Below are 18468 nucleotides of genomic sequence, written 5' to 3' on the forward strand. Positions count from 1 at the left end.
CAATTTAGTGGAATGACAATTGTCAAAATTACACACTGTGTTTTTTATTCTTCTAATTTCTTTTATTTATTAAATTTACATTTCAGATAAATATCTTATAGAAAACATTGTTTCACTGTATAATTTCCAACAAGCTCTGCCAAATATTTAACATACATATACATTAATAAATAATGACAGAAAGTTATTGTACAGTCTTTAGAGTTGAAGAGTTTCCAATACATTTGCTACAAATGAAAAATAAGGAAACCCCAAAATGCCTTCAAGAGGTTGAATTTGTTTTCAACGTGATATTTAAATGATCTGAGGCTGATCCATTTGATCAACTCTCTTTGCAGCACCCAGCGCAATGAAAATGGTGACACCAATGATGTTCACCAGAGCCAGGATGGAGAACACAGTCTCCCAGGAACCTGTGATCTCAATGATGTAGCCAGACATGTACACCATCAGCAAACCTGTGAAATACAGTACAAAGAGCGTGTGATATGGGCAAAAAGGAAGGCATTGCAATTGACAATGCAAATGAGGCAGGATGTGAATGAGAATTTACATAATTTTCTTACATTTTTTCTAATATTCAAAATAGAATTCAGATAGTGTACACTGACAAACAGTATTTATAACTAAGATTTTAAACTATTTGAATACTCCTATATGAGCACATTAATATCCATTGGACTGTACAGTCTGTTTACATGTAATGTAATTGGTTTCATTACAAATAAATGCATTGTAACCCACCAGCAAAAGCAGCACATGTGTTCATAACGCCTGTAAGAAATAGAGCAACATATTTAAAACACTTAAAACATAACATTGTGTTTTAACTAACAGACCTAAAATATATAAATAAAATAAATATATTTTTATAATAAATAAAACTCACCAAACAGGGCTCCAGCGCACGATGGTGCCAGGTCATGCACATTCACGGACACCCCACTTCACATAAAACACACACACACACACACATGAACAATATACCACACTGTATATAATTCTGTTGTTGTAAGATCAGGTTTTTTATATGACAGTCCATTCTAACCTATTATTAAAGGTAGACAGGCCAACAGCCAGAGACACACAAGCAACAGCCTGGACAAAACTGCTCGTCTTACAGAGAAGGAAGATGAACACACTGGCTGCTCCCATAGCACAGAACTACACAAGCATGTTTCAAACAGACACACACAAACACAATAAAGATCACACATTTTGATGCAATATATGAATTATGTTACAGTTTTTTTCAGTTGCTAACAAGCATCGGTCAATACCGAAGCCACTTTTTCCAAAACTCTTCATACAGTCTACATGAATCTTGGCCAAGCAGTTAATCTCACCTCCAAAACTCCCTCAGACCTACAAAACACTTCATATATGTCTCAAACCATAAACTCGTTCCACCATAACACTGAATTCTCATTAAGAAAGCATACATTGTCACTCATAACACACTGACTTAAAAAACACCAACATAAATAATGAACTTTTATATTTGAAGATTGAATGATTTGGCACATAAATCAGTATTTTTATTATAGGATTAGAATAACATCTTTTCATTTTACTGACTGTATTACAGCATATGTAATTTGTTTGTTTGTTTTCTATATTTTTTTATATTTATTTGTCAAAAAAAAATTGCAGTATTTGTTTTTTTTGTTTTTTGTTCTAGTAATGTTTTCAGCGGGAAGTTTTATTTTTGTTCCCAGAATGTTTTCCTAAAAGGAAGGATAATATTCTCTAAAAAACATTCTAAAAATGTTTCATGATAACATCACCCGCTGGGAAACTTCCTGCTAAAAACTTTATAAGAATATTAGGGGATAATGTTCTAAAAAGTCTTAGATGAATGTGCTGCATATATATCGTGTTTTGCAGATGCTGAAGTATGAATGACAAAAGGGTTCATGGATTTTGGAAAACGTGGTTATTAAATGCATTTTGTGTGAAAGCAATGAAAAAATGACACAGTTTGATATAGATAAGACCTCTGTTTCGCTGAATGTCTGAAGAGTTTTGAAAATGTGACCAGTTTTGACCAATGCAAGTTCGCGATGGAATTTTTGTGATTGTGCAGTATATCATGGCAAAGTAAAGCCCATCGTATTATGGTATAGTATATAGTATAGTATATATTGTGTTACCTGCATCAATTTCCTTACAGTTGATGTCCCACAGCCTGACATAAAGACATAAAAGTGACTAATTACGCCAAGATATTTCATTATGATTACTTACAGAAACATCGGGGTCAACCAGAAACTGACAGGATGTTCTGTCAACCCGATCTCATGTAAAAATGCAACCTAATTTTGTATAAATTTCATATGAATTCAGACAATTAGATTTTAGAAAAAAGGAAGCAAGAAGGACCATCACTAAACTTAACCGTCACTGGGGCGCAAATAGATCATGAGAAAATATTCAAAGGAGACCGTACAAATTTATACGAATTAAGCACCAATTCACTAAAATTTATAGTTACAAATTGTCATGAGAGAGTGTAGATTTTGTTCACCTTTCCTAATGAGATGATCAGAGATAGCGCCTCCAAACAGTGAACTGGGCAACGCCACAAACCAAGGGATCACATTAAACACCCAATCCTGTTAGAAAACAAAATAGAGAACGCTTTATCAAATGACAACATTAAACCAAAACAGGAAAACCTCAGCATTGGAAAGCAAACTGAGAGTGTAAATACAAATAAGAAGGGGAAAAAAACGTCACACTGACTAATGTGGAATGGTCGGGGTACCTTGGCATGAGGAAACATGTCTTTGAAAAACGTTGGTAGCCATGACATGAGGGTGTAATAGGTGCTACTAAAGCATAGATGAGAAATGATCATGGCCCTAAAACACACATATAAACACATGCAAATGTTAATATCTATGTATGTATATATAAACTCAAATGTTGCTTTAAGTTTGTAAAAAACGACATTTAACATTTTCTCAAATGACAATATGAGTGCCCTAAAAATGTGTCATCATGAGGGGAAGCCCCGGAAACTCTAAGCATCTGTTTTTATTTATTTATTAATATCTCCACTTCCATCAAAAACCTTTTTCAGGAAAGTGACACACAAAAAACGAACATAACGATGAGTTAAATTAGAGTGTAAAATGAGGGACAAATGTTTATGTTGTGAACCTCACCAGACACTAGGCTCTCTGAGGAGATGCAGCCAGTTGATTCTAGAGGATTCAGGCATGCAATTATTGCTGATCCACAGCGCGTCAAGGGAGAAAACTGGACCTGTGACAAAAAAAACAAACTGACACATTTAAAAATGTAAGATGTTACAAACACCATTCCTGAAGAGCAGCGTAAAATGATTAAGATATAGCAGGAACTTCAGAATACTCTAATTTCATTGTGCTGCATGCATGGTGAGTTTACAGGGTGTTGTGAAATAACACTGGCAAAAAGGGTCCAATTACTCTATCCACACAGTTGCTATGGCAAACACAAATACTCATTGTTTCTGTTTCCACTGCAACATCCCTAATTATACCAATTCTGACCTTTAAAGCAATAAAAGAGCACTCACCAATCAAGAAAGAGTACAAAATCTCAAGAACAATTCTACTTAATTTAAACATGTAAAGGATCATATACCTTGGATAAGGAATTTCCATACACAAAAGGTCCAGAAAAAAGCAAGGAGGCCAGCTCCATAAAACACACTCTCCCATCCAAACCAGTCCAGCATCAGGGAACCCACACCTCCGACGAGCACCATCCTGAGAGGGAAACCATCAAGAGTATGGAACACTTACGGTATGTAATTACAGAGGTGCTTGCATAAAATAGTAATGATCAAGAATCAGTTTCATTTTACACTTCGAAAAAATATAGCACTTATTTTACACTTCAATATATACGCTTCAAGAATAACCGGGTATCATTCTCACCCAAGGTAGCACCCACAAGCCAGAGTGCTCATCAAAAACCCTCTCTCTCCCTCTTTCACTCGCTGAGCACAGACACTGACAAGAGAAGGGTAGTGAATCCCTAAAAACAGAGATAGCATAACTCACAATCATGTGCTACTGAGAATTACTCTGTGACATTCAGCAAAAGGTAGGGTCATTTTGAATTTCTTGAAGTGTTTTTAAGGGGTTATGGAAGCCCATTTCTGCCACATAAGAAAAAAAAAACATGATAAATTACAAATAGGACAAAAAAAAATCATAATTATGACATTAAATAAATCACAATGCAATAATGAATAATTGGGAGATAAAAGTTGAAATTAGTATATTAAAGTAATAATATATAATTATTTTATGTCGTAATATACATTTATGATTATAATTTTTTGTCAATTAACTTTGTCCTACTTTTTCCCCACATCCATCTACACTCCATACACCATAATGACAAAGCAAAACAGTGCAAATCTATTAAAAAGAAAATTAGATAATTACATTGAATTTACATATACATATATATTATATTTGTATGATACAGCTGCAAATAAGTATTTGAACACCTGAGAAAAATCTGTTTATATTTGGGACAGTAGCCTTTGTTTGCAATTACAGAGGTCAAACGTTTCCTGTAGTTTTTCACCAGGTTTGCACACACTGCAGGAGGGATTTTGGCCCACTCCTCCACACAGATCTTCTCTAGATCAGTCAGGTTTCTGGCCTGTCACTGAGAAACATGGAGTTTGAGCTCCCTCCAAAGATTCTCTATTGGGTTTAGGTCTGGAGACGCCAGAACCTTGATATGCTTCTTACAGAGCCACTCCTTGGTTATCCTGGCTGTGTGCTTCGGGTCATTGTCATGTTGGAAGACCCAGCCTCGACCCATCTTCAATGCTCTAACTGAGAGAAGGAGGTTGTTCCCCAAAATCTCGCAATACATGGCCCCGGTCATCCTCTCCTTAATACAGTGCAGTCGCCCTGTCCCATGTGCAGAAAAACACCCCAAAAGCATGATGCTACCACCCCCATGCTTCACAGTAGGGATGGTGTTCTTGGGATGGTCCTCATCATTCTTCTTCCTCCAAACACGTTTAGTGGAATTATGACCAAAAAGTTCTATTTTGGTCTCATCTGACCACATGACTTTCTCCCATCTGGATCATCCAAATGGTCATTGGCAAACTTAAGACAGGCCTGGACATGTGCTGGTTTAAGCAGGGGAACCTTCCGTGCCATGCATGATTTCAAACCATGACGTCTTAGTGTATTACCAACAGTAACCTTGGAAACGGTGGTCCCAGCTCTTTTCAGGTCATTGACCAGCTCCTCCCGTGTAGTTCTGGGCTGATTTCTCACCTTTCTTAGGATCTTTGAGACCCCACGAGGTGAGATCTTGCATGGAGCCCCAGTCCGAGGGAGATTGACAGTCATGTTTAGCTTCTTCCATTTTCGAATGATTGCTCCAACAGTGGACCTTTTTTCACCAAGCTGCTTGGCAATTTCCCCGTAGCCCTTTCCAGCCTTGTGGAGGTGTACAATTTTGTCTCTAGTGTCTTTGGACAGCTCTTTGGTCTTGGCCATGTTAGTAGTTGGATTCTTACTGATTGTATGGGGTGGACAGGTGTCTTTATGCAGCTAACGACCTCAAACAGGTGCATCTAATTTAGGATAATAAATGGAGTGGAGGTGGACATTTTAAAGGCAGACTAACAGGTCTTTGAGGGTCAGAATATACAGGTGTTCAAATACTTATTTGCAGCTGTATCATACAAATAAATAGTTAAAAAATCATACATTGTGATTTCTGGATTTTTTTTTTTAGATTATGTCTCTCACAGTGGACATGCACCTACGATGACAATTTCAGACCCCTCCATGATTTCTAAGTGGGAGAACTTGCAAAATAGCAGGGTGTTCAAATACTTATTTTCCTCACTGTATATATATATACATATAGTATGCAATAATGCAATGTACTTATTTCACACACACACACACACACACACACACATACACACATATATATATATATATATATATATATATATATATATATATATATATATATATATATATATATATATATAAGTGGCGGAAATGGGTCTCCATAAGCCTCAGATGAAATATGAGTGAATGTAAAAAATGTGTGTTGTGCAAAATTAACTACTGAAATTAGTCAGGGTGAGCTGATTCTGATTAAACTATCTTAGACCCAGCCTAGTAATTGCACAGCCAATGCCCCCAGCATCCAATCTCACAGACATACTGGCAGAAATGTCTAGTTCAAACATGTAGATGATTTTTCTTTTCCCTTTTTGATTATCTATTTTCCCCTCATTCTTTTCACAATTTGACTCCCTAACTCTCTCACAGTGCTCTCACCTTGCATTACACCCAATAAAAACCTGGTCACTGTCATGGTAAAAAGAGGTCGGGGTCCAATGTTGGCCAGAAGTGGGGTGATAGCTGTCATCACGGCCCAGGAGGAGGTGGACAGCAGCAATACTCTCTCTCCTCCTATCCTGTAAAAACAATGTACATCGTCATCATCAACCACTCTCCAAAACTGATCTATGACCTGTGGGCTGCACACAAAAAACTCACCTATCACTGGCATGACCACCAAGTACCTGAGTAAAACAGTAACCCCAGAAAAAAGCACCCAGCACCATGCCAGTCTCAGTCTTGCTCCATCCAAATTCTTTCGCCATGGTGACGGCACAGATGGGCATGGCCATCCGTGACCAGTAGAGAAAGCATGTGACCAACAGCAGCATCAGTGTCCACGTCCGGGCCATTGGCCTGCAGAGGGTGGGACATTACAATTACAACAGTCTCAATCTCAATCTGGTGGCCCACATAACAGCACATAGGTGTCTCACTCTGAAAACAGAGTTACAAATGTTAATAATTAGGTAGTTATTCAATTAATGGCATTGGATACTTAGGGAAACATGGGGGAAGATGTCCCCCCATTTGGCAGACGCGACTTACATTGCATTCAAGATACACATTTTACATTTGGTCAGTTCTTGCTTGACCATGACCTTGGCGTTGCTAGCGCCATGCTCTACTGTTTGAGCTACAGGAAAGCTTTTAAATAGTAACATATTTAGATATACGTTTAGCATGTGCAGGACGATGATGCATCAGCCAATGTGTTATTACAGGAAAAAAAGAGAAAAAATAATACAAATAAAAATAAGATACTAAATCAACTATTCTATTTCACATGTAATTTAGTTGAATAATTGAATAACCAATGACAAAGAAAGCAGAATCCCAGTAAAAGAGATTCATCTGAAAGATAAAAATGATTCTGTGATTTCGCTCTACGAACCTATAGGTTTTAATGAAAGCAAAGATGTCTGAAATGTACATCTAATTCATGGAAATACTGAATAATAACCCTATTTAACCCAATTCAATCCCATCGGTCACAATTGGGACCGTCAAGAAGGTTTGCTCAATGAAATATGAGCAGTGTCACATGGTTTTGTTGAATGTGGTCATAAAATGAGCAAACATGTTGTGCATTTAGGTATACATACAATGAACTATCCAATTGCAGTTGTTAGAGAAGGTTGCACTAAAATGTCGCAATGACAAAATTACAGTGAATAATGCACTAAATTAAAAATTCTAATGTTACAAATAAGTTACAATCAATGTTCCCTATAAGCTGCATGTCGTGTTTGCGGTCCAAATAGCTCAAAATGAGAGGAAACAAGAAACGCAAAAGACGTGGAATAAAACCTCATCATGTTTAAAAGAAGAGTGGCTTGATTGAGTGGTGGAAATAACAGATGATGGACACAGCACGGTAACAAAACAGACATTTACAGTTACACCCACCACAAGTGTAGCATGCAAACTCTAAACGCCAAAGTAACAGACATCAGCTTAAATAGATGTGTGTGTGGTTTGGGTTTCAGTGATGTTTAGCTAACTATAAAAGAGTTCACGTTCCCTTGAACATAGATCTATTAAATTACTTCAGGTAGTTTTTTTTTTTTTTTTTTTTTATAAATTGAAGCATTTAAACTGATATAATATACTATCAGTTTAAATACTTCCATTAGTTTTTATATTATATTATAGGCTATTATAATTGTATTATAGTGTAAGCCTAATAAAGAATGGATCTCACAAGGGGATTGTTTAGGGATCCTTGCCATTAAAATGTTTGAAAACCCCTGATATAGAAAATCTTGGAAATTCATAAGCAATAAACAAACATTTAATATAGATGGTTTTTTGCCTGTCGCCAATAAATGACTGTACAAATACACATTAAGAACCATCTCAGTGTAACCCCTTAATTATTTTCATATTATATTATATTAGAAAGAATTAAACTGTCCTGGGGGAGATTTTAATAGTATTTCTTGGTAAAGAAGACTACAGTTAACAGCACTGTAAATGTGCTTAATTTAGTGACTTATTTAATATATCACTGTTACATCAATGGTTAAATGAAACAGAAATGCCACATTAAAGCTAAAAGTTATAACTGCATGATGAAACCACTTTTTTGTGTGTGTTTACATCGCTGTACAGGTAAAGAATGTTTTTGCTCAGGTGACCAAAATGTCCGCCCAATTGAGAAAAGTTTTGCTCAGCGAGAAAAGAAATTAGAGGGAACATTGGTTACAATATTAATGTTTTAATACTGATTGCACTAATATAACAATGTTATGATATATGTTACAATAAAGTAATAATTTTGAAATATGTTGATTTGATAAATACTAACTAATAAATGTTATCTCAGTATTATATATATATACTCTATATATATATATATATATATATATATATATATATATATATATATATATATATATATATATATATATATATATATATATATATATATATATATATATAAAAGGGTGCTATATAGCCCTAAAAGTGGTTCTTTGGCTCGTAATCATAGGGGAAGTGCTGTATAGCACCAAATCTTGGTGCTTCAGTGGTTCTTCAGCAGTTCTTTGGGATGACTGAGGTGCTATAGCACCGCTACCATATACAGAACCTTTTAACATTATGGTGCTAATCACCAAAAGTAGTTCCCCTATGATTACGAGCCAAGAACCACTTTTAGTGCCATATAGCACCATTTTTTTTTTAGAGTGTATAGGCTATAAGAATTTTGATGACTGCAGAAATATGTTAATTCAGTGTAGCCTACATATTATCCACCCAGGGCCTTCTGTGCCAATTCTGGGGTGTCATCTAATCTTACCCAATGATCTAATTTTATCTTTGTTCTTCAAAATAAAAACTATAACTTTTACCCCACAAATCTAAAAACATTGATGTGTCCACAAATCTCTTATTAACAAATAGACACTAAAAGATCAATTAACCTCAAAACTGTTTCAACTAACTAAATCTCACAAATGTTGATATTAGGCTACTAAATTGAAATTAGTGTAGCTATTCATCAAAAGTGCTGAGATGCGATTTTCTGTCATCTATGTCATTTCTGGCATGATCCACACAATACAAAACACATAGCCTACTGTAAAACATTCACCCTATCTAATAAACAAAAACTAATGCTGATCCTTAGTTCTGAATACCTTTTTTTGTTTTGTAAAATGTAGCCTATTCATAATACTCCAGAGGGAGTGGAAGATGAATGTCCTGCTCATTCAAAGCCTTCACGCCTGATACCGAGTTTTTATGTTTGTTATTTTCAATAAAATAAAAAGAGAAACATCCTCTTACTTTCAACTACTTTTATTTGCAGCAAATGCCTGCACGTTAAAATATTTGTATGAGCATTAAAAGATTCAAAAACTGAGACAAACTGATTCAAACAATTTCAGACATTGATTTGACGAACAGAAATGGAATGAACATGAACATCGTTTAAACCCTTTCCTATAAAGCTTATTTGGATTTTATCAAACAAATATTTAAAATACAGTAAAAAGCTGACTCAATTAGGACTCATCCACCAAAAACTTCTTCAGGGGACCGCAGAGACAAAATAGACTATTTCTATGCAACCGTTGCCAGGAAGCGAAACTACCAGGAAGGAGGATGGAGGAGAAGCGATGTATGTGAATTCTCTATTGACAAGTGATCATACGAGAACATAATGCGATATGCCACTAACGCACAAATACATAATGTTGTTTGGTAAAGTTTTTTTATTCTCCGTTCATAAACAAGTTTCCTTCATCATACCTTGGCCATACTGTCGTTGTTGTCTTGTCGTTAATTTGCGTTATATTTAACCCGGACGTGTAGCACACATTGCTGATAGGTGTTTTCGCAGAGTCCACAGGTGGGATGAAACGGTCCGCTTCTTGCTCAGTCGCCATTAAATCCAAGTGAGTAAAACCCGGCCACTGAGCACCGGTTCTGTACCGAGCAGGAAAGTTTACAATTGCATATTTATGGCGCGTCTGTAACGCATAAGAGGCGGAGACGAACGCGCCACACCTACATCAAATGTTTCGAGGAGCAACTCATCCTGATACTGAATGGATCGGAAAGACTGTAGGAATGTGGTCATTCATGTACAACTGCCATCAATCTAATCAGGCATCGTTATTCTGTACTAAAAGATCGCAGTGGAAACTGGAGATTCGACCTTATAAATGTGAATAATGAAAAACTTAAGTATAGCTAAAACAAGTTTACTGTGAAATCAACTTTTCCAAACAAGCAGTACAAAATGTGAACAAAAATGAGACAAAATTAGAGAAAAAAAATCATGAACATAAGGCAAATGCTTGAAGTTTGTAAAGACAAACTTTTGTTGCTTTGTAATTAAAATAGCTTATATCATGGAAGTCAAAAACATTTACTTGCTCAAAATTACCACCATCTGTAGCTGCTCATAAATAAAACAACAAATTAAGTTGTTGGATCCATGATAAAAGTAGTTATAATCGGTTTGCAGTGCAACCAAAATTCAATCTGATGACCAACCAGGAGCTATTTCCCTCAAAAATAGCCAAAAACAAGCATGAGGACACAGTATTCTATGTGAAACCAGGGAAGAAAAAATGAAGCGGGGGAAAAAGCAACACAGATGACATGACAGACTGATGAAAAATAACACCAAACAACATTAACATAGGAATATTCCATGTTCTTCAGAAAATAGGCTACCAGCGTAGTAAATGGTAGATTAAAATAAAACATCTAGTTTTACTGTTTTTAATCAGTATAGTGTTGTTTGAAATAAAATCGTATACTGTTGCTTAAGTTACTTTTTATAGAGGCATCAAGAAAAAAGCATTATATATATATAGAGAGAGAGAGAGAGCGAGAGAGAGAGAGAGAGAGATTTATATTTGCCATCCAGTCACTGACTGTTCATAAATAGGACCAAAAAAATTCAAATGTGTCCATGTGAATTACAGTCTCTACTTGGGGTCCTCAATGGTGCCCTTGCTAAGATCTGTCATTCTTGAGTATTTCACTTTTTTCTGGTCCAGTTCATTCTGAGCCCACAGTAAAAGCTTCAGCAGCTTTGCTAATTTTGGAGTAGATTCTCTGTTCTCATAGTCTAGAACAGCCTGGTTCACCTCGCTCCACACCTATAGAGGGAGACAGAACCCAGCATTAAGGAGGGAGGAACAAGAGCAGAATTTACACTAGATAGTGTACATAAAAAAAGGAGAATCGACTTTCACTAAAACGAGCACTAACCCACTGTGATGGTTATGTCCAACCAAACAAACACACATACCTTCTGCCTCTGCATCATGTTGAGCAGGTCTCCAAACGGCGATTCTTCAGGGTTGTCAAAGGCGAGCAGTGCCAGGGTCCGCTCCATCTCAGTCAGACATTCTCTGCTCTCCTCTCCCTGTTCGGCCAGCTGTGACTGCGCAAACTCCAGCGCTGCCTCAGTCTCCCGCAAACGGATGAGCTCAATCAGATGCTGCTGCTACAGGAGTTTACAAGAGAAAAATAACAGTTTTACAGTCAAGGTTGAGTTAGGATTTTCTTTTCAGAAAATATATAGCTTTTATTATGTCACCGATGACCGCTTCTACTTCTTCCGCTCATGCGTACGTGGGGTAACGCAGCGCTGTTTTATCATTTTAGATATAATTGAGTGTGTTGAAAGTTACTGTATGTTATAATGCTACTCTGTGCGTTCGCTCTGCAGCTACTTTGAGACACTTGTTGCACACAGCAATAAGCTAGATCGATATTAGGCATGGCATGGTACTCGTGGTAAATCATGAAAACGAGATTTAAACAATAAGACTGAGTTGTATAACAATGATTAGTTTTCTGTCGATGAATGCATCCAAACAGTTGCTCACCTGTCTAATAAAACACGTAATATATTAAAGTGTCTTTTGTGTTTCCATGGTTACTACAAAATAAAAATCGAGGGTAACGCGGGTATGATGTCAATGAGTACATTTACATGGACAACAATACTCCGATATTAACCTGATTAACACAATACTCTGATTAAGAAGCAACCAAACAGCGATTTCTAATGACCTTAATCCGGTTAAAGTCATACTCGAAGTAAACACAAATCGAATTAAGACATGTGGAGTATGCCTATTTTAGTCGCATTATCGAAGAGCATTACAGACATGTAGACACCTTAATCTAACTATTAACGTTATGTAGGAGTTTCGCCGCATTATGTGAGAGGACACATGCACACCAAGCAAGTGCAGAGGGGAAGGCTTTGGGGACTCAAGCCCCTGCCCTTTTTAAAAATTAATCAAAAGTGCCCCTCTCAACAATCATCAATAATTTTGTGGACTGAAAGGTTGGATTCTGAGATCCACTGCCGCTTCAATTACTATCCTAATTAAATTTATAATCAAAGCCTCAATCAATATTTATCCTCCTATATAATTATTATGACTTCAATGATTCTTTCCAGTTATGATTTTGCTTAAATCAAGAGGACCAATGACAGTTTCTTCCTTTATATTTTCTAACGTTTGTATTTGGTCTCTGAGTGGTGACGGCTTCCAGAGATGAAATATGGATTTGTCTTTCATTTATTTTATATTTCCTTTTACTGAAACAATAAAGAATAGGCCTGTCTGTCTCTCACTGAGAGAAAAGCATGTAATCAGTGTTTTGGAAAACTTTCTCTGGTTTGGACCAGAGCTCAACCAACCGACCTTGGAGAGACTGTTTATCTGTGTATGTGCGAGTATTCTGTGTTAAAGATCAGTATTGGATGTGGATTACGGGCATCCTAAGAGATGAGTGGACGTGTTTTCTGGGCACGCTGGCGCCTGCTCCAGAATCTGGAAGGTCACCACGTGCCTAACTCTGGGGTGAAAGCACCAACAAGTGATATCTGTGCACGTGAATCTGATTAACTGACAATGTGTGGAAATTTACCAAGACTGTCCATTTTCTCTGAGCCAATCAGAATAACCCACATGGCAGTAATGACGTGGTTAGACCTTGAAAACAGTATAACTGTTCAGAAATTGTATGTACGATAGGCGGGTAGAGGGAGCGCGGCCTACAAACTCCTTGTGAGACTTGAAGCTGCAAACTATTCTTCAGTACATTTTTCTTTAATTGGTCTTCATTTTTTCACTACTGGTCCTGGGTCCTAAGCTGTTACCCCAACAGGACAATAAAACAGAATTTGAATTATAATTAATATAACAACACTAGAAACACAGTAACAAAGCGCTCAAATGTTGGAAAATTCCCGTTTATCCTTTACGTATCTGTCAGTCTGAAATTTTGTAATAATTCTGTTCATTGTAAAAGTAAAATACAATAAGTTTGTATCTGTAATCCCATATTCATAATTGTGACCAAACTGTCAGCTTACAACAGCGGTCGGGAACCTCTAGGCTCGCAAGCCATATGGGTCATTCAGTGAACGCCTAAGGCTAGACGGCAGAAAAAACAATCACGATTTTGAAACCTTTCATCATTAATCAAAGCTATTATTCAAAATGTAGGCTGTCAAGAAGGAGGCAAGAAGGGCAGTGTCTCTTCAAAAAACTGAAAGAGACAATATATAATATTACAAAAATAAAACAACGTAAAATATTATATAATATTTTACGTTGTTTTATTTTTGTAATATTATATATTGTCTCTTTCAGTTTTTTGAAGAGATATATATATATATATATATATAAAAAAAAAAATACATTAAGAAGTAATCACTCATTTTATAAAGTAACACTGTCCAACAGTGACACCCGCAGGTAAAGTAACAGGGGTTGCCTAAGTCCATTGAATTTTAACAGACCTGCCAAAGTCGCGCTATGATTGGACGTCGGACAGCGTAGCGTGGCATGGGGACGTAATGCCGTGCCAATAATCGAGCGATGTTCAATAACATGTAAAACGGGAACATGAACGGAATATTCTAAAAGCAACTCATGTAAACACCTTAATCAGAATATTGTCTTATTCAGAATAAGGTCAATAGTTAGATTACTGCTGTCCATGTAAACGTAGTCATTGATAGGCGACGCACGGACACGATCCGTGTCCTGGTTAAAATTGCTTATTTCTCTGGATTTAAACATTCTTGGAAACATTTGGTATATTGCAAGTACACAAGTCAACAAAATATATAACATTGTTCTAGTGGTTTTTGGATATTTTAATACAAACATTTTGCATATTGTGCCTTTAATACATTTGCTTGTGTAAATACAACATGTCTATGGATGTTGTCACGGTTTGCATTGGCTTGGTTCCTCTACAACACTGCTGGATATCTCCCTCCCAGCATGTCCATATGAGGTCAGATGTTTACCTGAAGGTGAAAGTAGAGGTATCGATTGGTGTCAAGCAGCTCGGGGTGGAGGCTGTTAATGAGAGCAATGGCTTCCTGGATCTGGCCTTTCAGAACCATTTCCCTGATCTTTATCCTCTCATCAAGAGAGTCCAGATCCACGTTCGGCTCAATCCCGGATTCCATACGGAACTTCTCTGCAGCCTCTTTAAATCCCTCTGTGGAATAGAAACATGATCGGAGGGGCAGTTTATGCATTTGATTTCAAATTAAAATAAAAACAGTAAATACAAAATCATAATGTAATGCACAGGTTAGAGCTAAAATATTTATTTTAATTTACAAATATCTGTGTTTTTGGCTTAAATCAAGCACCGTATTATACTATAAAATAATACGGACATACCTGTTACTAGATAGTTCATGATAAGCCTGTTCATATCCGCCCTCTGTATGTGTACATTATTCAGTTTATCCATCCATTCCTCCTTTGTAATATCCTCAGTCTTTTCTGAATAACTCATCATGGATGTGCTGTGGTAGACATGACATGCAAAAACAACAAACATCATTTTGCACACATTCAATATAAAAGTGCACGTGCCATCACTTTTAAATGTAATTGTCAGAAAAGTTGTTTTGATTCACGATTAGTGCACGCGGGGTCTGGCTGTCCATGATATCAAAAAAGTGAAACCTACTTTCGCTTTTAAGTGCTCCAAAATGACGATGTTGGAGTTTGACGGTAAATGAATGAACTGCGCTGTGCATGTTCATATTTTCGCGGTGTTTCTGCTCCTAGACAGCACAACAGAGAAGCCAGCGGCTCACTGGCCAGCAAACAGCGTACGCGCCGTAAAATATTTTGTAATAGTGATAGATATGCACCTGACAGGTTATATATATTTTGAAAAACTCGCAATTAGGGGATAGAAAGTCACATATTAAATAATTTTCGCTTTTATCTGGGAACTACAATAAACAAGCCCCGACAGCATGAAACACAGCAGCGCGTGTGACTTGCAAACGGGCTTGTTCAGCCATTTTCTTACAATAACTGTTGCCAGTGACTACGCGTGAAAATAAAATAATACTAAATTATATTAATTTTAACCATTGTTCATTCATGTTACTTGTTTTTCGCAAAATATGAAGAATGGTCATAAAATACTTACTGTTTACGATTATAAATAGCGGTGGGCCTCAGCGCAGATCACGCGATAACTGAGCAGAGCTCTTAACGAGACTTGAGGGGAGGTCAGTGATTGGTCAGAATACTGACGTCACGGTTGCTGTGGCAAAGCTGGTAAGGTTGCCAGATCATATGAACAGTGATCATGGACTGAACATAGTTTTATTTTTGATTTACGGAACATAATATCTGAGATAAAAAAATATTGTTCTGAATCTATTTAAGAAAAAAATAACTATTTGAACTAGCCTATTTAATATTTCAGAGTTTTAAAATGTAAAATTGTCTGTTGACTAAAATTATTTTCTTAAATACAGCATGAACTGAAAATTCACATTATCTATTTTTAAATGCACGTTAGGCTATAGATCTTACTGTGAAAAAATAATCTGTGAATCTGTTTCTTTTTTTTAATGTTTAATCAAACTGCCATAACTGGACCCAGCAATAATTATCTATATTTTTATTGACTAACTTTATTGACTGGACCAGCAATTTCATTGTTTTGTTCATGAAGAGAAACAATGGCAACAACATTTGATGGTTTACCTTGTACTCTTTAACTTTTCAAAAAACAAGCTTGAATGCCCAATCCTCTTAATATCTAACACAATACTGTTATTGCAAAACCAAAATATACAGTAATGCCAGAAAAATAATTAATTATGTCTCAGAGATTAGATGGGGCTATCACCTTTGTTATGCGGTCCAGATGAGAAATCCCCCTGTTAAGAGTGTAGAGAAGGGGGAGAAGGAGGGGGAGATTTTTGTTGTCTGTACATACAATAATCTATTGTTTATTTCCCTCCTCATAACATTAAAATGATAACAGCTGGTATTAATTTCTGCCGTACGATGACCAGACGGAATGAGCCAATGAAAATGTGTTGTTTTTTTCTGTGTGTGCTCTCAGGTTGAACCACATATGTTATTTTTCAGACAAAACAGGTGATGCAATAAAAATGTTTCATATTTTTATGGTGTATGATTTTATTTAGTTAGTTAATCAAATCAAACATATTATTAATCAAAGACGGTGGCATTCTGTAAACATCAAAAGTGATTTAGAGTTTATTCTTATGTTACAATCATTTTAAACCCTGTATTTCATTAAAAAACATAAAGCTTATGAATGTGTATTTGTGTCCCCTTAAAGGTTCAACAAAGAACTTATTTTCAAAAAATATTTTTAGAGTTCTTGAGTTGGCTATGTAGATAAAAATAAAACTTGACGTTAGATTACTGCTTTAATTGGTTCTTTTTTAGCACCATTTTCAAAGAACGGGGGAAAAAGTATTTTGTAAAACTTAAAATGGTTTAGGCACTCCCAGAAAAAGGTAGCCTATATACAAAAGCTGTCACGGCACTGTAAAATCAGTGTTCCCTTTGGTTGAGCACTTGGAATATTCATATTATTATAGGCTAACTCTCTATTGATGCAGCGATGCAACAGGAAATCACAGTTATTTGGTTTCAAAGGAAGAGAAGTAATAAATAGGTTGCTTTTAAAAGTTGACCTATAGCTTCTGACTGAATAATTAACTAGTTAATGATTTAGTCAGTAAGGTCACCTTTTAAAATTAATCTATGTAATACTTACCTTTAGGTCGTATAATGATATATAATTATAATTGCATTGCTAACACTTACGTCATTAACACCTGTAAAACTTTTAATTGGATTGATATAATCCATATATTTGTAACAATAATCTTGCAGTGGACCATGCTTGAGTCACACACTTCAACATTCAGCACAACTGGTAACAACAATGGTAGCTATACTAAGTCAAGAGTAAATCTAAAGTAAAAGATCAAGTACTCTACAGTTCTTTTTTTACTAGAACTCTTGGGTAAGTGAACTATACTAACTAAGCATTTGCTAGCACAAAATTGTATTCCTTTCCCTTCACTTTCTACTTTTAAAGCAATCGGTTTGCATGCTTTTTTTAAGTATAAGTCTAATAATTAGATTTTACGGTGTGGGGCTGTACCTTTTCAAAAGGTACACTTTTGTTCTTTTTTACTAATATGCACCCTTTAGATATAAAATACCTTTTGAAAAAGCAACCACCCCAGTGACAGCTTTTGTACCTTTTTTTCTGAGAGTGTATTAGGCTTTACAATATTTTTTTAATAGTTGTTGTAACCTGTATTTTATGCTATCATTAGTATTATTATAATAAAAAAACATCCTGTTTTTAATTTTGCTTCATGTATAATTTTGCTAAATGTCCAAATGATGTCCAGCTGCATGCTTATCCTGACCAGTGTTTGCATGTTAGTGACTTCATTTGCCGTTTCAAAATCATTTAATTCAATAAAAAGGACTACTTTTCAAATATAAAACTCTTTTATTTTATTTTCAAAAATCACAAGCTTGTCTTGACAAAAAAATCCATTTATTTTGAGGACTTACAAAAGCATAATTCCACAACAGTAGGCTACTAAAACATAGGTGACAGAAATTGTATCAAATTTGACAGAAAAATGATAAAAACGACCATTTATAAAGTATTTTATACAGTGTTTTTAAGTGTAGTGATGTTCATGTTACAATAGCCTCCTATATAAGCAAGAACTTGATTTTATTGTTCTTAT

The 18468-nt window shown here is 35.8% G+C and overlaps 2 protein-coding genes across 4 annotated transcripts; both read right to left on the minus strand.

The window, feature by feature from the left end:
- Nucleotides 1–23: 23 nt before the first annotated feature.
- On the minus strand, nt 24–10381 carry slc17a9a (solute carrier family 17 member 9a). Its single transcript, XM_079826846.1, has 13 exons — nt 10149–10381; nt 6552–6749; nt 6330–6469; nt 3930–4029; nt 3634–3758; nt 3171–3270; nt 2768–2864; nt 2528–2615; nt 2154–2188; nt 1049–1164; nt 890–945; nt 745–774; nt 24–458 (listed from the first exon to the last, which is right to left on the minus strand). Exons 1-13 carry the CDS (start codon nt 10283–10285, stop codon nt 295–297), a joined length of 1386 nt encoding a protein of 461 aa, XP_079682972.1. The 5' UTR covers nt 10286–10381; the 3' UTR covers nt 24–294.
- gid8a (GID complex subunit 8 homolog a) lies at nt 10149–15906 on the minus strand (the record flags this gene model as incomplete). 3 transcript variants are annotated; one of them, XM_079826848.1, is made up of 5 exons in its annotated part: nt 10149–11512; nt 11665–11862; nt 14698–14894; nt 15083–15210; nt 15852–15906. In XM_079826848.1, 4 exons carry the CDS (start codon nt 15201–15203, stop codon nt 11339–11341), a joined length of 690 nt encoding a protein of 229 aa, XP_079682974.1. In that variant the 3' UTR covers nt 10149–11338. The 3 variants fall into 3 exon arrangements, with proteins under 3 accessions (XP_079682974.1, XP_079682975.1, XP_079682973.1); XM_079826849.1 differs by lacking the exon at nt 15852–15906 and adding an exon at nt 15378–15838 and having other exon boundaries at nt 10302–11512; XM_079826847.1 differs by lacking the exon at nt 15852–15906 and having other exon boundaries at nt 10589–11512; nt 15083–15245.
- Nucleotides 15907–18468: the final 2562 nt, after the last annotated feature.

Source organism: Gobio gobio (genome assembly GCF_949357685.1).
Source record: "Gobio gobio genome assembly, chromosome: 10".
NCBI classification, from domain to species: Eukaryota; Metazoa; Chordata; class Actinopteri; order Cypriniformes; family Gobionidae; genus Gobio; species Gobio gobio.

What these genes read in the sequence shown, in the direction of transcription:
- slc17a9a (XM_079826846.1), bottom strand. Translation starts at nt 10,285, where the DNA reads ATGGCGACTGAGCAAGAAGCGGACCGTTTCATCCCACCTGTGGACTCT. An exon ending in GGTGGTCATGCCAGTGATAG is followed by an intron (nt 6,470 to 6,551) that starts GTGAGTTTTTTG and finishes TTGTTTTTACAG; the next exon opens with GATAGGAGGAGAGAGAGTAT. An exon ending in TGATCATCTCATTAGGAAAG is followed by an intron (nt 2,189 to 2,527) that starts GTGAACAAAATC and finishes TCTTTATGTCAG; the next exon opens with GCTGTGGGACATCAACTGTA.